The sequence below is a fragment of the Nomascus leucogenys genome, chromosome 1a (assembly GCF_006542625.1).
Source record: "Nomascus leucogenys isolate Asia chromosome 1a, Asia_NLE_v1, whole genome shotgun sequence".
Classification (NCBI taxonomy): Eukaryota; Metazoa; Chordata; class Mammalia; order Primates; family Hylobatidae; genus Nomascus; species Nomascus leucogenys.
In genome coordinates this window covers 51,627,798-51,648,546 of record NC_044381.1, presented here as the reverse complement: position 1 = coordinate 51,648,546, position 20,749 = coordinate 51,627,798, and the positions used below count along the sequence as shown (strand labels likewise).

The 20,749-nt window shown below is 42.1% G+C and overlaps 1 protein-coding gene across 2 annotated transcripts; it reads left to right on the top strand.

The window, feature by feature from the left end:
- Positions 1 to 6,988: 6,988 nt before the first annotated feature.
- On the top strand, positions 6,989 to 13,480 carry LOC100589287 (spermatogenesis-associated protein 31D1). 2 transcript variants are annotated; one of them, XM_030815142.1, is made up of 4 exons: positions 6,989 to 7,199; positions 7,968 to 8,013; positions 8,612 to 8,672; positions 8,961 to 13,480. In XM_030815142.1, the coding sequence occupies exons 1-4, from the start codon at positions 7,014 to 7,016 to the stop codon at positions 13,423 to 13,425; spliced, it is 4,758 nt and encodes a 1,585-aa protein (XP_030671002.1). In that variant the 5' UTR covers positions 6,989 to 7,013; the 3' UTR covers positions 13,426 to 13,480. The 2 variants fall into 2 exon arrangements, with proteins under 2 accessions (XP_030671002.1, XP_030671001.1); XM_030815141.1 differs by having other exon boundaries at positions 7,014 to 7,199; positions 7,968 to 8,046.
- The last annotated feature ends 7,269 nt before the right edge of the window (positions 13,481 to 20,749 follow it).

The window sequence follows — 20,749 nt, the reverse complement described above, 5'->3', positions numbered from 1 at the left end:
TTGGGTTGTTTACAGTGTTGAGCTGTTGTGAATAAAGCTTTCATAAACATTTGTGTACAGTTTTCGTGTGAACATAAATCTCATTTCTTTATGATAAATGACCAGGAGTATGATTGCTGAGTTGTATGATAGTTGCATGTTTAGTTTTTCTGAAGCTGTCAAGCTGTAGCTGTACTGTTTTACATTTCCGTCAGCAGTGTATGAGTGATCCAGTTTCACCTCATCTTTGTCAGCATTTGGTGTTGTCACTATTTTTTAGAAACAAAATTCGCTGCTCTGACAAGTGTGTAGTGATATCTCACTGTGGTTTTAATTTGCATTTTCTGAATGGCTAATAATGGTGAATCTTTTTCATGTGCTTATTTTCCATCTGTATATCTTCTCTGGTAAAATGTCTCAAGTCTTTTGTCCATGTTCTAGTAGGATTGTTTGCTTTTTTTATTGTTGAGTTGTCAGAGTTCTTAATGTATTCTAGATATGACACCTGTGTTGGATAGATGATTTGTTAAGAGTTTCTCCCAGTCTGTAGCTTCTTTTCATCTTCTCAACAGACTCTTTTACAGAGCAATAGTTTTAAAGTTTGATGACATTCAACTTAGCCATTTTTTCCTTTTATGAATTGTGCTTTTGTTGTCATGTCTAAGAACTCTTTGCCTGGCCTTTGATCCTGAAGACTTTCTCTTTTTTTTCCCTAAAAGTTTTATAGTTTTGTATTTACATGCAAGTCTGTGATTCATTTTGAGTTAATTTTTGTGTAAGGTGTGAGACTTAGGCAGAGGATTTTTTTTCCCCCTATGGATATCCATATGCTCAACACTACTGAATTGAATAGAATATGTTTACTCCATTGAATTGTTTTTTGTACTTTGTCGAAAATTCATCGAGCATATTTGTGTGGGTCTATTTCTGGGTTTTCCGTTCTGTTTCACTGGTCTGTGTATCTCTCTGTTAACACTACAGAGTCTTGATGCCTGTAGTTACATAGCAAGTCTTAAAATCAGATAGACTGTTTTTTTCTATTTTATTCTTCTTTTCCAAAATTGAACTGTTCCTGTTCCTTGCCCTTTCTATATAATTTGTAGAATAATCTTGTGTATAAAAATATGCTGAGATTTTGATAGCAACTGTATTAAACATTTGTATAATTAGGAGAGAACTGACATCTTTATATATTAAATCTTCCAACCCATGAACACGCTATACTATAGCTTTCCATTTATTTAGGTCTTTTGCATTTCCTTCATTGGTATTGCGTAGTCTTTAGCATACAAGTCTTGTACATGTTTTATTAGATTTACACTTAAGTATTTTTTTTAGTTATTCCATATGATACTGCATTTTTAAATTTCTTGCCTATGTACTGATTGATAATATATAGAAACAATAGGATTTTGTCTTTATTTTGTATCCTTTGACTTTGCTGAACTACTGTATAACTTCTAGGAGTGTTTTTGCAATCCCTTGATATGTAAAAAGGAGGTGATCCACCCACCTCGGCCTTCCAAAGTGCTGGGATAAAACTACTGTTTTAAAATACAATTATAAAGGATTTTGCCTCAGAACCTGTTCTGCTTCAGGCTTTTGGGGATCCTGAAAACAGCTGCCTCCAAGTGGCTTATCCCAGGGACAGTGGCCATGATATGAGGGCGTGAGCATTGAGGAGACTTCCTAGGCAATTGGGAACATATGAAAGTCCTAAACTAGTAGTTTATCTATACTGAGCATCCTCAAGTGGTAGCATATTACTCTAAGAGCTTTTGGAAAAGACTCCTCCTTGGAGATAATAAAACCAAGTGCAGTGTGAAATCTAAGACCAGACTTCTGGGTGGCAGTGTAGGTAAATTGGGAAGATGTCATGGGTCCACGGGTGAGACAGTCTCATCCTACCAGAAGCCACCTCTGCCACCTCCCAAAGGCTGCCTAAAATGCTTTGGTAAGCGCTTATTACAAGGCTTAGTGGCAGAATGTGTGAAATGTTTTCCTGGGAGGGATGACATTTTAAACTTTTATTTTATACATTACTGGGAGTCATATGTAATATAGTTCTTAAAAGCAGATTTTAAGAGGGGGATAGGAAAAAAAAAAAACCTATGAAGACACTGATGCTACGAGTGGAAAGTAAATCTAAGAGGTGATAGAGTACCAAAAATAGCTTTTCATTACTTCCCAAATTTGCCAGCTTTTAATGGACAAAGTGAATATTCTTAACTGTACGACTACTTTAATTTGAATATTATGGCATACTTTTTACTTTAAGAAATTACATATTGCCGGGCGCAGAGGCTCACGCCTGTAATCCCAGCACTTTGGAAGGCCAAGGCAGGTGGATCACGAGGTCAGGAGATCGAGACCATCCTGGCTAACTCGGTGAAAGCCCATCTCTACTAAAAATACAAAAAATTAGCCAGGTGTGGTGGCGGGCACCTGTAGTGCCAGCTACTTGGGAGGCTGAGGCAGGAGAATGGTGTGAACCTGGGAGGCGGAGCTTGCAGTGAGCCGAGATCATGCCACTGCACTCCAGCCTGGGCGACAGAGCGAGACTCTGTCTCAAAAAAAAAAAAAAAAAAAAAAGAGATTACATATTAATATTGTGTAAAGTGGAAGCATTATGAATGTAGAGAATTTATTCATTAGGGCTCTAATATTTACTACTGTCTGATCTAGAGAAGTCACTTACCCTCTCTGGGCTTCGGTTTCATTTATTGATAAAATAGGCACAATATTCAGAGTAAGATCAAAGTGCCTGTTACAATAAAAACAAATAATAATAATAAAAAAGAATAGGTATAATACCTGACCTGCTAACCTCATAAGTTGTGAATGAAAATGCACTGAGATGGCTGGAAGTAGAATTCTTTATAAAGTAGACAAATTTATTATTTATAGTTGGTGCTAGTGCAGAAAGGATAAGTGGTGTGAAGCACTGCCACTCAATGTCAATGGAATTTACTGTTGGTGGTACAAAAAAAGAAAATAAATATATCTCTAGTCTCTTGTTCCTTTACATTTTGAAGGTGCTTCTACCAGGTTCAGAAAAGGAATCTTATTAGCATTTGGGGAAAAGCCTTTTAACTGAAACTTCTGGTAGGTTTCAACTGTAGGCATGCATATGTTTGTAAAGATATCTAGCCAATGAATGACATTTTAAAAGAGAGAAGCTGTTCTTTGACCATCTCCTCAAAGAATCATTAATCCATATCAGAAAATTGGAGAGGGTGCACATGCAGAGATTTTTTGCTAAAGGACATGATGTGTCTGAGGAGTTATGACTCACAGTATCTCTGTTCCAGAGATCAGTTGGCGATTGTAAATGCTGGAGGCGGGGGAACCTCTCCTCTGCATTTGTATACCTCTTGAGCTGTGTAGAACTAATCGCCCCAACTGCACCAGGAGGTAAAGGGCAGAGCCCGTGGCTTACAGATGCTTGTGTCTCCTAGTTTCCAGCAGTAAGTATTTATTAGATGAAAACTTGGCTGAGACTGCATATTAAAGAGAGGAGGAAGGGGCATCTCTTGGCAGATTTTATCCTCAAGGCAGGTTACCTGCTCCCACAAAATTGAAAAGAGACCTGGCCTGGCTTGGAGGCTGTCTTAGCCCTTCAAAAGAGATCAATAAGCAGTGGTGGCTGATGGGTGTCAAATAAAGAGCTTTACAGTGCTAAAAGAAACTTCAGACAAATTAAATTTAAAGGAGTTTGAGCAATGAATGATTTGTGAATTGGCCAGCCCCCAGAATCACAGCAGATTCACAGAGACTCCATGGGTGCCTTGTGGTTAGAACAAATTTATAGACAAAAAAGGTAAAGTGATGTATAGGAATTGGAAGTGAGGTACAGAAAGAGTGAGATTGGTTACAGCTTGGCGTTTGCCTTATTTCAACACAGTTTGAACATTCAGCAGTCTATGAGCGGTTGAATTATGGCTGCTGGAATTGGCCAACACTCAGCTGTTGTTACAGGTGTATACTATTGAGTTAGGTTTTCAATTTGTCTGACTATTAAGCTAGGTTACAGTTCATCCCCAAGGACTCAAATATAGAAGTATGGAGTCCTTCTCAAGCCATACTTATTTTGCTTTAACAATAGTTTAAGAAAGACATAAGAAATTAAGAGACAGTTTAGAGACAGCTGTCGTGATAAAGAGTTTAGAAAAGAATGTATAGGAAGATGGGTTAGGGGTGGGGGATATTGGGATTATGTAAACCTGACAAGAGTCGCCCGAATAAAGTATGACAGGCAGTTGGTATTTGGACATTTGCAGAAGTTATTATATAGAATATAGAGCAGATGTTCTCAAGTTTTTTTGGATGCCAAGGCACTCAGGAACAGATCACATTTACATGGCCCACAGTGTAGTCAGGTGAGGTTGCTTAAGACTATGTTCTGCTTCATGGCTTTGACACACCTAAGTCTCACTCTGCTACCAAACATTGATGGGATCAGTAGTATCATCCAAAATACCGGCAGGATAACTTAATAGTAGAAAGGAGAGCCTCATTGTTTTAATCAGTTTGCAAGCCAGGAAGGGAAAGCATCCAGTGTGGAATGAAGGTGCTCTCTGTTGGAATAGGGGAAGGACAGGTTGTGTTTTATATTCATATTCATACATACTCAACAAGTTTGGGGGAGAAGATATACATACATACTTGTGTGGGAGCCGAGCACACCATAATGACTAAATATATGTATCATACATCCCATGTTCACTTTGGAATGGGGTTTTAGCATAAAATGAGGTAGAATTTGGTCCTTTACATCATAAGGTGAACCATGGGACACAAAGGTGGTGTGCAGCTTCTATAAGCCTGCAGATACTGGCAATCTGTAATATTAGTAGCTTATCAGAAAAGAATGTTTGTAAGGCTGGTCCTCTGTCTGATCAGAGCTGATAGGTCGTTTGGTTAGAGGCAGTCTGTTTATAGAAAGTTAGAAATTTGCCATGCCATCCAGGCCCTGAACCCTTGACCCACAGGTAACTTTGTTTCCTTAACCTAAGGGTCTGCCTTTGTTGATAAAGGGGCATCTATTTTGGTCTCTTAGATCACAATAGCTTAGCGCACTGTAACCTATCCCTGCTTTAAGGGAGTTGCATACTTGTTACCAAATTGATGTGGAGGTCTGGGATTGTCTGTATTTGAGGGAGAGTTAGAAAATGTGGGGTCAAAATGACAAATAAGAGATTAAAATAAAAGGAGGAACTAATTGATTCTGGATTTGAAAATACTGATTGATTTGTCACAGGATGGGTGTGTGGGTGTGTTTGTAAAGAAAAGAACTTTTATCTGCGGCATGTGAGTCCTTTTAAGTTATCAGGCCTAGAGAGACATTAAAATGAGACAGAAATCACAGACCTATTTCCTCCTTGAGCTATGTATTCATCTCTTGAAACTGCTTGCTATTGCCCCATGGAGCTATATAGTAACCCAATAATGCCACACCTGACAGTATAACCCACCCCATATAGCTTAACAATGTATAGCCAATCAGTAATCAATGTCACTTCTGTAAACCAATGAGAATTCCTGATTACAACTTTGTATCAGCCCACTCTTTGACCTCTTTTTTTGACTTTGAAAACCCACTCATAACTGCTGCTAACTGGAGTGTATATTTAGGCTGACTTGCATCTGTGTTCCCAGGTTGCAATCCTCAAGCTTGACCCAAATGAACTCTCTGTTTATAATAATTTGCCTCAACTTCTTCCTTTTAGGTCGATGTGTATGTATGTTTGTGTAGAGAGTATGTTCCAAAAATGCTTGAACAGTTTAAACCTCACTAACTTCAGAAAAGTAAGTTCTATAAATTAACCCCCAAGATCCCTTGAAGTTTTAATTATATATATTTATTGTACACTTATTTTTGTTTTGTAGATGTTAAATCATGCATTATTAGTGAAACCATGACCCAGAGAGTTGAAGAAACCAGTGACTAATGAAATTAATCAGTTTACAGGATAGTCGATCAAAAAACAACAACAACAATAACTTACTAAAATGCCAAAAGTCTCCCTGCTTCTGAGATTAAAAAACTGGCTAAAATGGATTAAAACTATTAAGGCCAACTGGAGTTGGCACAGAACAAGCTGGCTGACATCACAGCCCAAATTTCTGCCACGTTTCAACCAACTCCCCACAAATGTGCACATGCAATACATGAGGCAGCGTTAAACAAAACTGTGCCTGTGGAGGACTTTCAGACCTCCCCTTTCCTTCCACCAATCAACTATTAATTCCAGAAGTTTAGGGAATTTTTCTAATAAAGCTTTTCCTAAACTTTTTCTAATAAAATGACCCCATGAAAGCCAGTGCAGGGGACAGGTTTGAGCTGGACTCCTGTCTTATTGTTCGTTAATTTACAGTAAAAACCTTCTTTTCTCAAAAACCCAAATTGGGCAGTGAGCTTCTTTTCCTTGGTAACATTAGTTTTAGTCATTTGAGACAGTCCCTCTGATTGGAAATAGTAAAAACTGACTTCACAACAAAAAATGTAATGTTCAACATTCACAAAATGAAGCAAGTATAAAGGAAATTTAAGTTTTATATCTGCATTTATGTAAGGCAAAAACATTCCGTAGGTAAGATGGATTTGAGGACATATGTGATCTTGAGAGTGGCAATGCCTCAGTACAACAAATATTCCAAGCAGTATTTCAGGCTTTCAAGGCAGTGTGGTTGGTGGGGTCCAAGTTAAGGCTCCAAGTAGTAAAGCGGGACTTGGGTAATGCCTGGTTTACTGTTGGAACAAACCAAAAATTCCACTAAGATAAATATATGACATGAAAAGGGATGGAGTTGGGAAATGGAGTGTCAGGGTAGGGCAGAGGGACCTAGAGGGCCCAGGAGAGTCTGCTGGGCTGGTGGGGTTGGGGCTGTGGACACACCCTCCTCTTGTTGCTCCCTCCACCCTCAGAAACCCTTTGTGACTCTTCCATGCTCTGTGATGCTGGTCTGGGCTTATAGTTAAGCCTGGGCACCCTCAGTGCTCAGTTGCTTCAGGCAGCCGAGCTATTCAGACCATGGAGAATATCCTCTGTTTTCTTAACAGCTATACTGAGACAGGGCTGAGCCCTGACTCACATTACTTGGATATTGACCCCAACTTCATCTGCTTGAGTGGGTTGGGGTTGTTTATACTGTACTTGTTCTACGTGGTATTGACTCTGTATTCGTCACCCACTGAAAAAAATAATGACATCCAAAAGGTAAGGAACTGTGGGTCAACACCCAAGAGCGATGCCCTGTTGTTGTCTCCCAATCCTATTCCCACATTTATAAAAAAGTTTGGTTGGTAAGAGACATGTCTTAGATGGGAAGTCTGAAGAGAGGATAGAACTTCACTCTTCTATGGAAGAGATTGAGCAGATGTAGGGGTTCAGGAGGACTAAGGTTTCCATCTGAAGCTCATAGTTTTCCATGTGAAGCTACCTATCTGGCTGTGGTGGAGAGTTCCAGGATAAAATCCCAAACACAGTAATTCTGTGGTCCCAGATGGGGTTATTTAGAGAGTGTGGGCTCTCTGAAGGAGAATAGTCTCTGCTGAAATTTGATCATGAGTCCGATTCCCATGTCAGCTGTCACTTGACCAAGTCTTCCTTCATGTTGGGCTGACCAGGGGAGTAATGCTGAGAGTCTCTGAGCAGAGGCTGGAGCTATAGGCCTGTCTCCATGACACTTGTCCCATGAGGGAGCACAGATATGACTGTTGACCTCTGAGTCTGTGACCTCCTTCAGAATTGCTAACTGAGTACATCAAGTGTGGCTGTCACAGACAAAATCCTCTTTGAGGATTTTTCAGAGAAGGAAAAATGGGAACTATTTTATCATCATTAAAAATTGATAACAGGAACATATTTCTATTAAAGAGTCATATCATTCTTGTATAATGAACGAATGAATGAATGAATGAATGAGCTTCATAGAGAGTGAGAGAAATGATTCCCAGCCTGTCATTATCTGTCTTTTGTTCTCAGCATCAGAGCAGAGCCAGGAGGAGAAGGAAAGGTGGGACATTTAAAGGTAATGTCAGCCTGCTCTCTCTGAGCTTCAAGGGTGACCCTTTCTGTCTCTTTCATGAGGACTCAGTCCCATGATTTCTTAGAATGTCAGTTACTAGATGCAGTCTTAGAAAACAGAGCCCTCAGAAGACAAGCTCATGGGAAAGCAGACGTGAGACACTGCTCAGAGGCCCTGCTCTGCCCATTTATGGGCAGGACAAAGTGATGGACCTGAGCAATGGGTGTTGCCCAATTGGTGGCCAACTGGGATATCGAGGAAGGACTACTGGTTGGCTTGGAGTCGGAGCTTCTGTCTCACAACTTTGCATAAGTACTTTGACCTCCTCGATGCTTGCATTCCTCCTAGAGGTAACCACTGATGTCTGTGTTTCACGTGGTGGTTTTGAGCATCACATGGGGTAATGTATGTGAAAGGACTTTACTAATGATGCCACACGCACATGTGAACTTGTGAATATTACCAATGACTATTTGCCCTTTTCTACTGATTCTTGGGGCTCTTAGAGTTTAATATCCCAAGGGTCTTCCACAGAGTGACTTCTGTATGAGCCCTGTGCCTCTACCTTCATTGCATATAACATACTGTTCTGGTTTCCTAGACTGGAAAAGTTCCCAGAGAGATGTGGAAGAGGAAAGGAAGCTGCTTTCTATTCTGAAAAGGTGATTAATCTTTCCCTTTGTGTCCTGTTCCCACCCCCCTCCTTTTTCTTTAGTATGTTCTATTCATTTCAGGGATTCCTTGTAGCCTGCTGTAGTTGTGGGAGTGGGTAGCCATAGGAACGGGTATGTGAATGAATGTGTTGGGGAGAGGCTATTGTGAGGTCATATGACCTCATATATGGTGAGGTCATGGGTGGGGGGCAATGTGATGTGGGCAGCAGGCTTTAGGGGGCCCCCACCCCTGCCGGGCTAACAGACCTCCTTTCCTTGTTCTGGTCCTGGCTGCAGCTTTGGACCTCCTGTTTCCTGCAGTCCCCTGGGCCAGCATCATGATACCACCTACTTTCGTCGACTGTTATGCCCAGACCCCGTCTGTCAGGTGTGTAACAGAGCAACTGCTGATATCCAGCGACTGCTGTCTTGGGAGTCCCTGAAAGATGCTGCTCCCTCTGTGTCCCCTTTGGCTTCTTCAGCTTCTGCGACTGAGTCATCGTTCACTTTGGCTTCCACCCCCTCAGCAACTCCTCCAGAAGACCTAATATTGTCCCCTGGGCCTAAGCCCTCTCCACCACCCCCCTTAATTCTCTCACCTGACCTGATCACCACCTTAGCTGACTTATTTTCACCCTCACCACTGAGGGACCCTCTGCCACCACAGCCTGTTTCTCTCTTGGATTCCAAGTTCTCCGTAGACCATTCCCCACCCCAACAGCTTCCCTTTCCCCTTCTCCCACCACATCACATTGAGAGAGGGGAGCCCAGCCTCCAAACTGAGTCCAGTTTGTCTCTGAACACCATCTTTTCATTTGACTCCATCCTATGCCAAGATATTTCCCAGGCCGTGAATCCCACTGATTCATGTGCTCATCATCACGAACCACCAATCCCATCTGCTTTACCAACGGAAGATTGCACTGGGACTCAGTCTAAATCAAGTCTCACCGTCTTGAAGAGTTTTCCGGAGATGTTATCTCTAGGTGACTCTGGTGAGTCATCCACCTCTGCCCCAACAATCAAAGGCATTGACCATTCATGCCCTGCATCTTCAGAATACTCCTGGTGGCAGCCTCATGCCAAGGACTGTTTTTCCTCCAATTTTGTACCATCTGATTTCATGGAGGAGCTTCTTACCCTTCATTCTTCTGAGGCCTTTTTAGGGGGGCACTCTGTGGACAACCTCATAGAGCCTGTTAACATCTCATTTCTCAGCCATGACATTCTGGCACTCCTGGAGAGACAAGTCAAAAAAAAGAGTGATTTCCTGATGTGGAAAGAAAATGGAAAGAAACCAGGATCATTCCCAAAACAACTTAGGCCAAATTACCAACTAAATTCTTCATGGAAAATGTTAGCCTCAAGTGCTGTTAAGCATGGCTTGGCAGAATCCTTTCCTTTTTGGGCCAGTAAAGGCAAACGAGATCAGCAGCACATCCATCAGCAGCCTCCACACTCTAAGTGCTTTGAAGACCATTTAGAGCAAAAATATGTCCAGCTCTTCTGGGGTCTCCCATCTCTGCACAGCGAGTCTCTGCATCCTACTGTTCTTGTCCAACATGGCCGTTCCTCCATGTTTGTATTCTTCAATGGCATTACAAATACATCTATATCCCATGAATCCCCAGTGCTTCCCCCTCCCCAGCCTCTGTCCTTGCCTAGTACCCAACCTCTACCTTTGCCTCAAACCCTGCCCCAAGGTCAGTCCCCACATCTCACTCAGGTGAAGTCCCAGGCTCAACATCAATCTCCATTCCAAGCCCTACTACCTAGTCCTCTATTCCTGATTAGGGTGTGTGGAGTGTGTTTTCATAGACCCCAGAATGAGGCACAGTCTCTTATGCCATCTGAAATTAATAATCTGGAGTGGAACGTGTTGCAGAAAGTGCAGGAAAGTGTGTGGGGTTTACCCTCTGTGGTTCAAAAATCCCAGGAAGACTTTTGTCCTCCAGCTCCCAATCCTGTATTGGTCAGAAAGTCCTTCAAGGTCCATGTTCCCATCTCCATCCTTCCTGGAGATTTTCCACTCAGCTCTGAGGTAAGGAAGAAACTAGAGCAACACATTCGAAAGAGGCTCATCCAACGCAGATGGGGCCTGCCCCGCAGAATCCATGAGTCTCTGTCATTGCTACGTCCTCAGAGCAAAATTTCAGAGCTATTTGTGTCAGAGAGTAATCATGGACCATTAAATATCTCTTCGGTTGAGGGTCAGAGGCACAATGTTCTAAAGAAATTCGGATCAAGCACCCCTAGAAACTTCCACGAGAGGAGCTCAAATATGCTTTCCCTGGAGAATGTGGGGAATTATCAGAGATACAGCCAGGAGATTGCCCCAAAAGATCACTTGTTGCATGATCCGGAGACATCTTCAGACGAGGATCTGAGATCTAACTCTGAGAGAGACCTAGAAACTCATATGATGCATCTGTCAGGGAATCATTCAGGGGACAGCCTAGGTCAGAAACAACTGGAAAATGCCCTGACAGTACATTTGAGCAAGAAATTTGAGGAAATCAGTGAGAATCGAGTGCCTGGGACTGTGCGTAGTTCATGGCATTCAGTCAAGCAGACCGTGTCTCTTGCTAGGAAATCCCACAGCCAAATAAAACATCGAAATTTGGCAGCATTGGTGAGTGAGGACCACCGCATTGATACTTCCCAGGAGATTTCCTTCCTTAGTTCCAACAAACAAAAGATGTTGGAAGCCCATATTAAATCTTTCTGTATGAGGATGCTGTGGGGCCTTCCCCGCAAGGTCCTTGAATCCATAGAAATCTTCAAATCGAAAGAGGATCTTTCCACTTCCTTTTCCCATTTCGACCTTCCCTCCTCAGCCACCTTCATTCCTCGGGGAGATTCCAAAGATGGGGTCTCTAAGTCTCGTAGACGAAGCACTTCTCAAGGAGAAAAGTTGGGAACAATAAGCTCAGTCCCTGTCCTCGATCGTCCTCACCCTGTCTCCTCACCTGTCGGCCAAGAAGGTCAGGGGGCCCTGAGAAGTCAATTTTCTGATACTGACCATGATCTTATAGAGACAGATTCCAAAGATGGGGCCTCCACATCCCTTAGGAGAGGCACTACAGATTTTCAAAGCGAAAAATTAGAATCAACAAGCTCATTCCCTATCCTCAGTCATTCTCACCTTGTCACTTCACCTGTCGACCAAGAAAAGCAGGGAACCCTGAGAAGAGAATTCTCTGATACTGACAATGATCTTACAGAAAGTGTCCGGACAACTGAGGATGGCAGACAGACTTTTCTGCCCCCGCCACACAGCATCGTAGACAAAGTCAGTCAGAAACAGACTGCACTGGCCAGTAGATGCAGTGTAGAGCGGCCCATAATGGAAGCTGGAGCTGGCTGTGAGTCATGGGATAAGAGAAAGAGTTCCTTTAATAATGTAGACAGGCTTCAGGGCAGTAGAAAGACCTTTCCTGTCACCAGTGGGTTGAAAGAGATGTTTAAGGAAGAGGAGATCTGTGCTCTTCAATCACAAACTAGGAACAACTTGACAAGCAGCAAGTCAGGAAGCTGCTCACTGACAAATGTGAAAGCAAGCACTTCCAATGAAACTGAAATCTTCCCACCAAGAATATCAGTTCCTCAAGATCCTAAATCATCATACCTTAAAAACCAGATGTTGAGCCAGTTAAAGTTGGTCCAGAGGAAGCATAGCCAACCTCAGAGCCATTTCACTGACATGTCTTTTGCCTTAGATAACTTGACTTCCAAGGACTTACTGACCAATTCCCAGGGCATCTCGAGTCAGGACATGGGAACTTCCCAGGTGCTGCATGTCCACTTGGAGGACAGAGGAATCCGTGTGGCACAGCAGCAGGAGCCCAGGGTCCCTATGCATGTCTTACAGAAATGCCAGGTTAAGAATTTTTCACCAGCTACAAAGAGAGTGAGCCTTCTAAGACCCAATGGAGGAGAGCTTGGTGGAGGGGCTGCAGGGTTGGGGATATCCCAACCCAGGAGAAAGAGCCACCCTGTTCATAACAAGACATCAGGGGAGGTGCTTGGGAGCAAATCTTCCCCAACCTTGAAAACACAGCCTCCTCCTGAAAACCTTTTCAGAAAATGGATGAAGACCTTTTTGCAGCGGTTTAATAAACCTAGCATATCATATGAAGAACAAGAAAGTTCCCAGGAAAAGGGTAGCTCCCTGTCATCATCTGTGCAGAATATTGGTCGAGTTACAAGAGCTGCCTTTACTGGGACTATTGAAGCTCAGAAAATTATGAAAGACACTAGGGAGTTCCTAGAAGAGAAGCTGGGGCATAGGCATGGGATAGATATCACCTGTCCCCAAGAGCCCCTTTCCTTCCCAGTGGGGCTTGGGAAAGCTCAGCACAACTCAGAAGTGCATGTCAGAGCAGAGCCTGTCCAGGGCTATCCCTGCAACTACATGGCTCCCTCCTGCAAAGTGACATCTACCAAATCTTGCAGCCGACAAGCTATCTTTGTTGGCCAGAATTATCCTACAAGGATTAGACAGATCATAGACAAGGACAGACAGCCCCAGAAAGTTGAGGCATTTAAGGGGAAGATACTGGGTCAAAGCCATCCCCAATCCATGCCCCACAGGAAGCCCGTGCCACATTCAAACCCCACCTGCCGGCGTCAGGTCAGCCTGGTGTGTCCAGCCATCCCAACCAGTGCTAAAAGCACTGTGTTCAGTGATGTGCCTTCACTAACTGGACAGAAAATGCTTCCGAAGCATTTCCAGGGAGGAAAATTTCCCCTCGCAAAATAATTGACTCCTTGTTGAGAATCTTGATTCTCCCCAATAAATGTTCTAATAAGAAGGATGTCTTTTCTGTGTATTGTGTTGTGGGGTATAGGTTTTGGGTAACCGAAGCTAGTGGTTAGGGAAAGGCAGGGGTTAGCTCAACTCTTACTGACTCCCTACTTTGACTTTTAAAATGTGCCCAACCCCCTGGAGCTCTTGTGGAGGAATGAGTATCATGTGCCTCCAAAAGCCCCCTCTCTCCCTGATGAAGTCTGAGGAGATGAGGTCTTTCCTACCTCTTTGCTTGAGACTTACTGATACTGTATGGCAGCCTGCACCTTCCTCCCCATTCACTGCTTCATGTCCTTTAGAGCAGTAAAGAAGGCAGCCCTTCCATATCTGAAGACAGGGTGAAGGACAGGTATATTTTTCAGAAATATTGGTTTAAGCACTGTTTAAAAAAAGTTGTCACAGACCACAGTATCTTCTAGGTTGGTGGTAGTGTTTGGGATATTGCTGGTTGGGGTAGGGTGTTAGGAACACTGTGGATGCTGCTTAAGAATTTGACAAGCAGGGCATACTCATGATTTAGGGATGCATATTTTGACCTCAACATGGAGGTCTTTCTACTAATAAGTCACTTTGGAGAAGTAGTTCCCCTCCCTGTGTATTTTTCCATGCTGCCTGGATTGATGACATTTTTACAGAGCAAAAAGTTCACCTAGCTGTCTGTGGCAGGAATGTTGACCAGGTAACCACCTACCTCCTAGGGTAAAATATAGCTGAGAGTAAGGAAAAGATGCCTTAGAATGAATGAGAAAGTAAAAAAAAAAGTGAAGCTAGGAAAGCATGACCATGTTGGTGGAAAGAGGATTATGCCCCATCATGCCCATTTCATGACCCTTTCTCAATCTAGATCTAGGCACTACCCCCTTGAGGTTTACCAGGATGCTGCACAGGTTACAGATGCCATTTTGGCAGAAGTGTACATGGGGCTGTTCTTTAAGGACTAAAACAGTATCTGCAGGGCTGTTGTCAACATGGCATCCCTCTCTTTAGGGAAGGTGATCTTTGTGTCTTCTTTCTAGCCATGTTGATGGCAACATGCAAGATCTTCCCTTAGTGTATACGGTGCACCTATCAGGATGGAGGTGTCACCCATGATCTTCATGGGCTTAGTGGAATATAATAGATATTGTCTAGAACACCTGCAGCTCATGGTCCAGAGGTTAGTCCTGGACTAAGCATGAGGGTTACAGATATTTGGGGGCTTACTATGAATCTTTACAGAATGCTCCTTATTTCTAAGAGTGTGCATATATGCACCCTTAAAATATTAGGGGCCTGAAGAGAAGGCAATTCCACTTATACAGACTGGGACTAATAAATGAAGTGAGTTTTCTAGAAGGCACTTGAGGTAGGTTCTCCAGAAAAATTTGTGAATGCTTGGTGTCAAAACAAAAACAAAACGCAACAAAGCATAACAAAACAAAACAGATGTCCACGACAGCTCCCTCACCATCCTTCTCTTTTCCTGTCCATGCTTATGCCACTGACGCTGCAGTGCCTGAATCTTAGGATTGCAGAAATAATTCAGATTCTGTGAAGGCCTTAACTACAAAATTGGGATGAAACCCAGGGCAAAGAAATTGTGGATGTGGAGAATCCATGGAGGACTCAAATATCCATGTGGATAGACTGCCAATAACCTGGCCTCCTAATTCCTTTGTCATTCCATCCTAAGATCCACCCTAAGGTCCTTTACCTCCATTCTATTTCAGTTACTGCCACACCCAGAAGCTATCATCAGAAACATCTAAAAGTTATCATCAGAAACACCTCTTTTTTTGGAGGCGGAGTCTTGCTCAGTTGCCTGGGCTGGTGTGCAGTGGCACGTTCTTGGCTCACTGCAACCTCTGCCTACCAGGTTCAAGTGATTCTCCTGCCTCAGCCTCCTGCATAGCTGAGGATTAAAGGCACATGCCATGATGCTCGGCTGTTTTTTTTTTTTTTTTGTAGAGATAACCTTTCACCATGTTGGCCAGGCTGGTCTTGAACTCCTGACCTCAAGTGATCCGCCTGCCATGCCTCTCAAAGTGCTGGGATTATAGGCATGAGCCACCATGGCCGGCCTCATCACAACCACCTCTAAATCTGTAATAATACAGTCTAACATTCCACCCTTTGACCTCATCCTACTATCCTTCCAGCCTAGACCCTCAATCTGTCAAATTTTCACACTGGGTTATTATATTTCTACTTATCTGTCTACCAAGTTTTTTGACTTAATTTCCTCCTTCTTCAGTGCAGGTTTTATGGTCTATCCTATAACCAATATTTAACAAGCCCTACTTGAAATATGCCATATCCAATTCCCTTTAATCCTTACTGTCTGACAAAATTCCATCTCTCTGCCTTTTCCATAAATGTCTTCCCTTAAATGACCAATCACTGTTGGATTAAATCTCACAATGAAGTCTACTGTCACCATGATAAATGCATGGTCAGCCTTAGCACTACCTGGAAATAATTCACTCATTCATCCAAAAAATACTTATCCTGTGCTTACTAACTGAGAACAATACTAATGAAGCTTTGGTCATTTTTCCTTAGTCCACTTTCTCACCCATGTATTTCAAACCTTCTGCACTTTTCTCAAGTTTAGGCCATCTCCACTTGCTCAGCAGATGTGCTGGCCTCACCATTCAGAGAAACTAGAATCCACTGGATGGAAACGTTCCATAAAAAATTCTTCAAAAAACTATATCCATCTCTCCTTTGTTTCCTTCCAAGGTTTCTTCATTTTTTTTGAGACAGAGTCTTGCTCTGTTGCCCAGGCTGGAGTACAGTGGTGCGATCCTGGCTTACTGCAACCTCCGCCTCCTGGGTTCACGTGATTTTCCCAACTCAGGCTCCTGAGTAGCTGGGATTACAGGTGTGCACCACCACACCTGGCTAAGTTTTGTGTTTTCAGTATAGATGAGGTTTCTCCTTGTTGGCCAGGCTGCTTTTGAACTCCTGACCTCAGGTGATAACGCCTGCCTCGGCCTCTCAAAGTGCCAGAATTACAGGTGTGAACCATCGTTTCTATCACCTTGCAAGGTTTCTATCTTCAGAGGAATTATACTTCCTGAAATGTCTCTATTGAGTGGTAGCTAAACTCTAGTCTTGATGGACTGATCCATTCTTGCCTTGTAATAGGTACACAGTATATGCTTTAAATGGGTGAATTTTGTGGTATGTGTACTATATTGCAATAAAACTTAAAGGATTTAAAGAGAAGAAGTGCTTGAGGATAAGAAGAATGCAAGAGGGTACACCAAAAGGAGTTAACACATTTTTGGAAGATGAAAACCTGGTGGAGGAGAAAGAACTTATTTAGCAAAGTAGACAAAGCACCAGTTATGCTTATTGCTGCTTCCTTCTCTTCATGAGGCACTGAACATGTTTTATTTCTTAAATCCTTTCATTGAAGGGATGGTTAAACATGCACAAGAGCAGGTAGAACAATATAACTCCCCATGTACCCACCACTTAACTTTCACAATTATCATTTGGTATGGATGATACATCCCATCTTTTATACTGTGATTAAAGTGCAAAAGTCCATTTAAACATCTTGCCATCCATCTCTTAGAAGATGTGCCATGTGCCATATGTCAATGCTGTCACATTCCTTTGATACTTATCACATGAGGAACACACTTATGTACAACAGATGTACACAGCATTGGTGACAAACACATTGAGCTTTAGTGGCTTTGGCAATCAGTTCTCCTTTGACTTTAAGTCAACCCCAAGGAGTCATTTGAATTCCTACCCACAGTCCACACAAGAAGCAATCTTATAGAGCAAATTCAGTGCACAATATTGCAGTCCGTTAATCACATAGTAACTATAAGTTGAAAAAAATATGAGTAGAAATTGTACATGTTGCTGAAACCTTGAGATTTTCATATAAATGTTTTCAAATATTTAAAAGAAATGTTTTCTATCACACATTTAAAAGGAGTTTTCATGTTTCCACCTAAATAATGTAGATCAAATATACTTGTTTATCTACACTCCTTCCCAAAATGCCATTAAGAGTAAAGGATTATATGAAAAGATGTTCGACATCATTAGTCTGATCAGAGAAATACAAATAAAAATCACTATGAGATAACCACTTCACACCTACTAGGATGGCTGGAATAAAAAAGTGTTTCAGATAATTTGGAGAAACTGGAAGCCTCATACACTGAGAGTGGGAATGTAAAATGGTGCAGCTGCTTTGGAAAACAGGCAGTTCCTCAAAATGTTGGCATATAACACAGCAAATCCACTCCTAGGTATATATCAAGAGAAATGAAAACATGTGCATGCAAAGAAACTTGTATGCAAAGTGTTTGGTGTGTCTATTGTTTTCCCCAATGGTTAATCTTTGGCCCTTTGACAGTGGCTTGTTCATTTGCTCTTTTGTGCTTTTGAGGAAAGTCCTTTGTGTAGCTACTTCTCTGCTCTGAGAAAGTTCTGAGTTAGGTGAAACAAAGGCGAGCCCCTTGGATCAGTTCTTCAGGGACTTCCCAGACAGATCAAAACAGACAAACTGAACTACTTAGAACAAGGTTTGCTCTGCTTTTTCCTCTGGAACCAGGTACCCACACTCTGTACAGGGTCTGATATCTTCAAGGCTGCCACTGGGGTGGGAGTGAGGTGGAGCAATGGTAAATTAAAATGCTTCAATGCTTTGTACAGTGTTTTAGTGGTTTTTCTCCTTGTTAGCCTTTGTTTGGCTGCAGTAAACCTTTGGCCATCTTCCAGAGTTTTGACAAGGTTGATTCTGATTGTGTTTGCCAGGTTTCTTTGTGTATCTGAGGAAGGTCAACTTCTCAGAATTCTCTAGTCTGCCATTTTGCTGACATCACTCCCCTATGTCCAGCTTTCTTTTGATCAAGATAGTTTATCTTTTCCTATTCTTTTATTGCATACAATTAATTTCTTTATATTTAAAGTGGTTTCCTTTCAGGCATAATATAGTTAGGTCTTACTTTTTAATCCAGCTGACAATTTCTGACTTTTAATGAGTGATTAGATCATGATAGGCACATTGCTAGCCCCCTAAAGATGTCCATGTCCCAATATCTGGAACTTAAGAATATGTTACTTTACATGGCATAAGGGAATTAAATTTTCAGATGGAATTAAGGTTGCTTATCAGTAGATCTTAAAATAGAGAAGATTCTGAATTATCCATATGGGCCCTATCTAATGATATGAGCCCTAAAATCCAAAACTTTAGAGAGATGTGAAGACAGAAGAGGCAGGAGCAGTTTAAACTGTGAGAGAGTCTCTGAATTTCTCTTGCTCGTCTTGAAGATGGAGGTAGGGGACCGTGACCTAAGGCAGGAGGCAGTCTCTAGAAGCTCAAGCAGCCTGACAGATAGCAGGTAAATGGAAACATCAGACAATGAATTCTACTAACAACCTGAACGAGCAAGGAAACAGATTCTCTTATAGAGTCTCCAAAAAAGAATTGTGTTCTCACCTTGCTTTTAGCCTAGTAAGACCAGTACCAGACTTCTGACATACAGAACTGTAATATAATAAATTTGTGTTGCTTTAAGCCACTAAGTTTATGGTAATTTATTATGGCAGCAGTAGAAAACTAATGCAGACCATTTAGATATAGTGTGATTATTGATATAGTTGGGTTTCAATCTACTTTATAGGTTCACAGCAAAATTGTATGGAAGGTACAGAGATTTTCCATACATCCTCTGCCCTCACACATGCACAGCCTCTCCTGTTATCAACATCCTCCACCAGAATGGTACATTTCATGGAACTACACTGACACATTATTATCATCCAGAGTGTATAATCTACATTTGGGTTCATTCTTGGTGTTGTGCATTCTGAATCTTCTATGATATCATTTTTCTCCTTTTGGGAGGCTTATTAGCAATAACTTTCTTCAGTGGTTGTAGTAGTTGTTTTAGACTTTACAGTACGCATCTTTAATTTATAACAGTTTTTGTTGTTGTTTTTTTGAGACGGAGTCTAGCTCTGTTGCTAGGCTAGAGTGCAGTGACGCTATCTTGGCTCACTGCAACCTCTCCCTTCCGGGTTCAAGCAATTCTCTGGCCTCAGCCTTCCAAGTAGCTGGGATTACAGGCACACTCCGCCACGCCCAGCTATGTTTGTATTTTTAGTAGAGATGGGGTTTCACCATGTTGGCCAGGATGGTTTCAATCTCCTGACCTTGTGATCCGCCCACTTCAGCCTCCCAAAGTGCTGGGATTACAGGCGTGAGCCACCTCGCCTGGCCAACAGTCTAATATATCACTTCCCATAGTGTTTCTCTGACGTTCACTTGGCTTATTCTATTGAAAATACCTGTTGAAGTGTATGTCTCCCTGGATTTGTTAGAACTTTTTTGGATGCAAGTTGATAAAATTCCAAACCAATGTAGCTTAAATGGAAAACAATGATGTGATGGCCTTGTATTGAGTATTTGCTAATCCCTGAAACAAAAAATGTAGCCATATGGCTAGAAATGTTGATGGGCCAGATTGGGTTGTGGACTTATCTCTAGGATAAGAAGGGCACTGGGTTGAATGCCCCCAAAACTACATGAAGTAGTGGTATAACTCCTGGAAGATCAGGGTAGTTGGATGGGAAAGCATGCCTGAGAAATACTAGAGTTCTCATTGTCCATATATTCCTGAAATCAGTTTCTTAGGACAGGTGTTATTTTCTTTTAATTATTTTTTCTCATGTAAGTAATGCATCATTATATTATCTGAGTTTTAAAAAATAAAACAATCTCCATAAGTCTAAACACCTCCACTGATCATCCCTTTCTAGGAGGTAAACTCTTTATTTATTTATTTATTTATTTTGTTTTATTTTATTTTTTGAGACGGAGTCTCGCTCAGTCGCCCAGGCTGGAGTGCAGTGGCGCGATCTCGGCTCACTGCAAGCTCCGCCTCCCGGGTTCACACCATTCTTCTGCCTCAGCCTCCCGAGTAGCTGGGACTACTGGCGCCCGCCACCACGCTCGGCAAATTTTTTGTATTTTTAGTAGAGACGGGGTTTCACCGTGTTAGCCAGGACGGTCTTGATCTCCTGACCTCGTGATCTGCCCACCTCGGCCTCCCAAAGTGCTGGGATTACAGGCGTGAGCCACCGCGCCCGGCCCTCTTTATTATTACGATTTTCAGTGTGGTGTGCATTGCATTCTGTGCTGTGCATTGACCTAGAATATTTATAGTTTATTTATTCATTTTACATAAAAAGAGATCACATTATGCATGTTACTCTGCAGCATGGTTCTCGGATTCAACAAATAGCTTGTCATTCTATG

Bases quoted from the DNA above. Each gene is read 5' to 3' on its own strand.
- LOC100589287 (XM_030815141.1), top strand. From the start codon at position 7,014: ATGGAGAATATCCTCTGTTTTCTTAACAGCTATACTGAGACAGGGCTG. The intron at 7,200-7,967 runs GTAAGGAACTGT...TTTTGTTCTCAG, and splicing joins AAAATAATGACATCCAAAAG to CATCAGAGCAGAGCCAGGAG. The intron at 8,047-8,611 runs GTGACCCTTTCT...CTGGTTTCCTAG, and splicing joins GCTCTCTCTGAGCTTCAAGG to ACTGGAAAAGTTCCCAGAGA.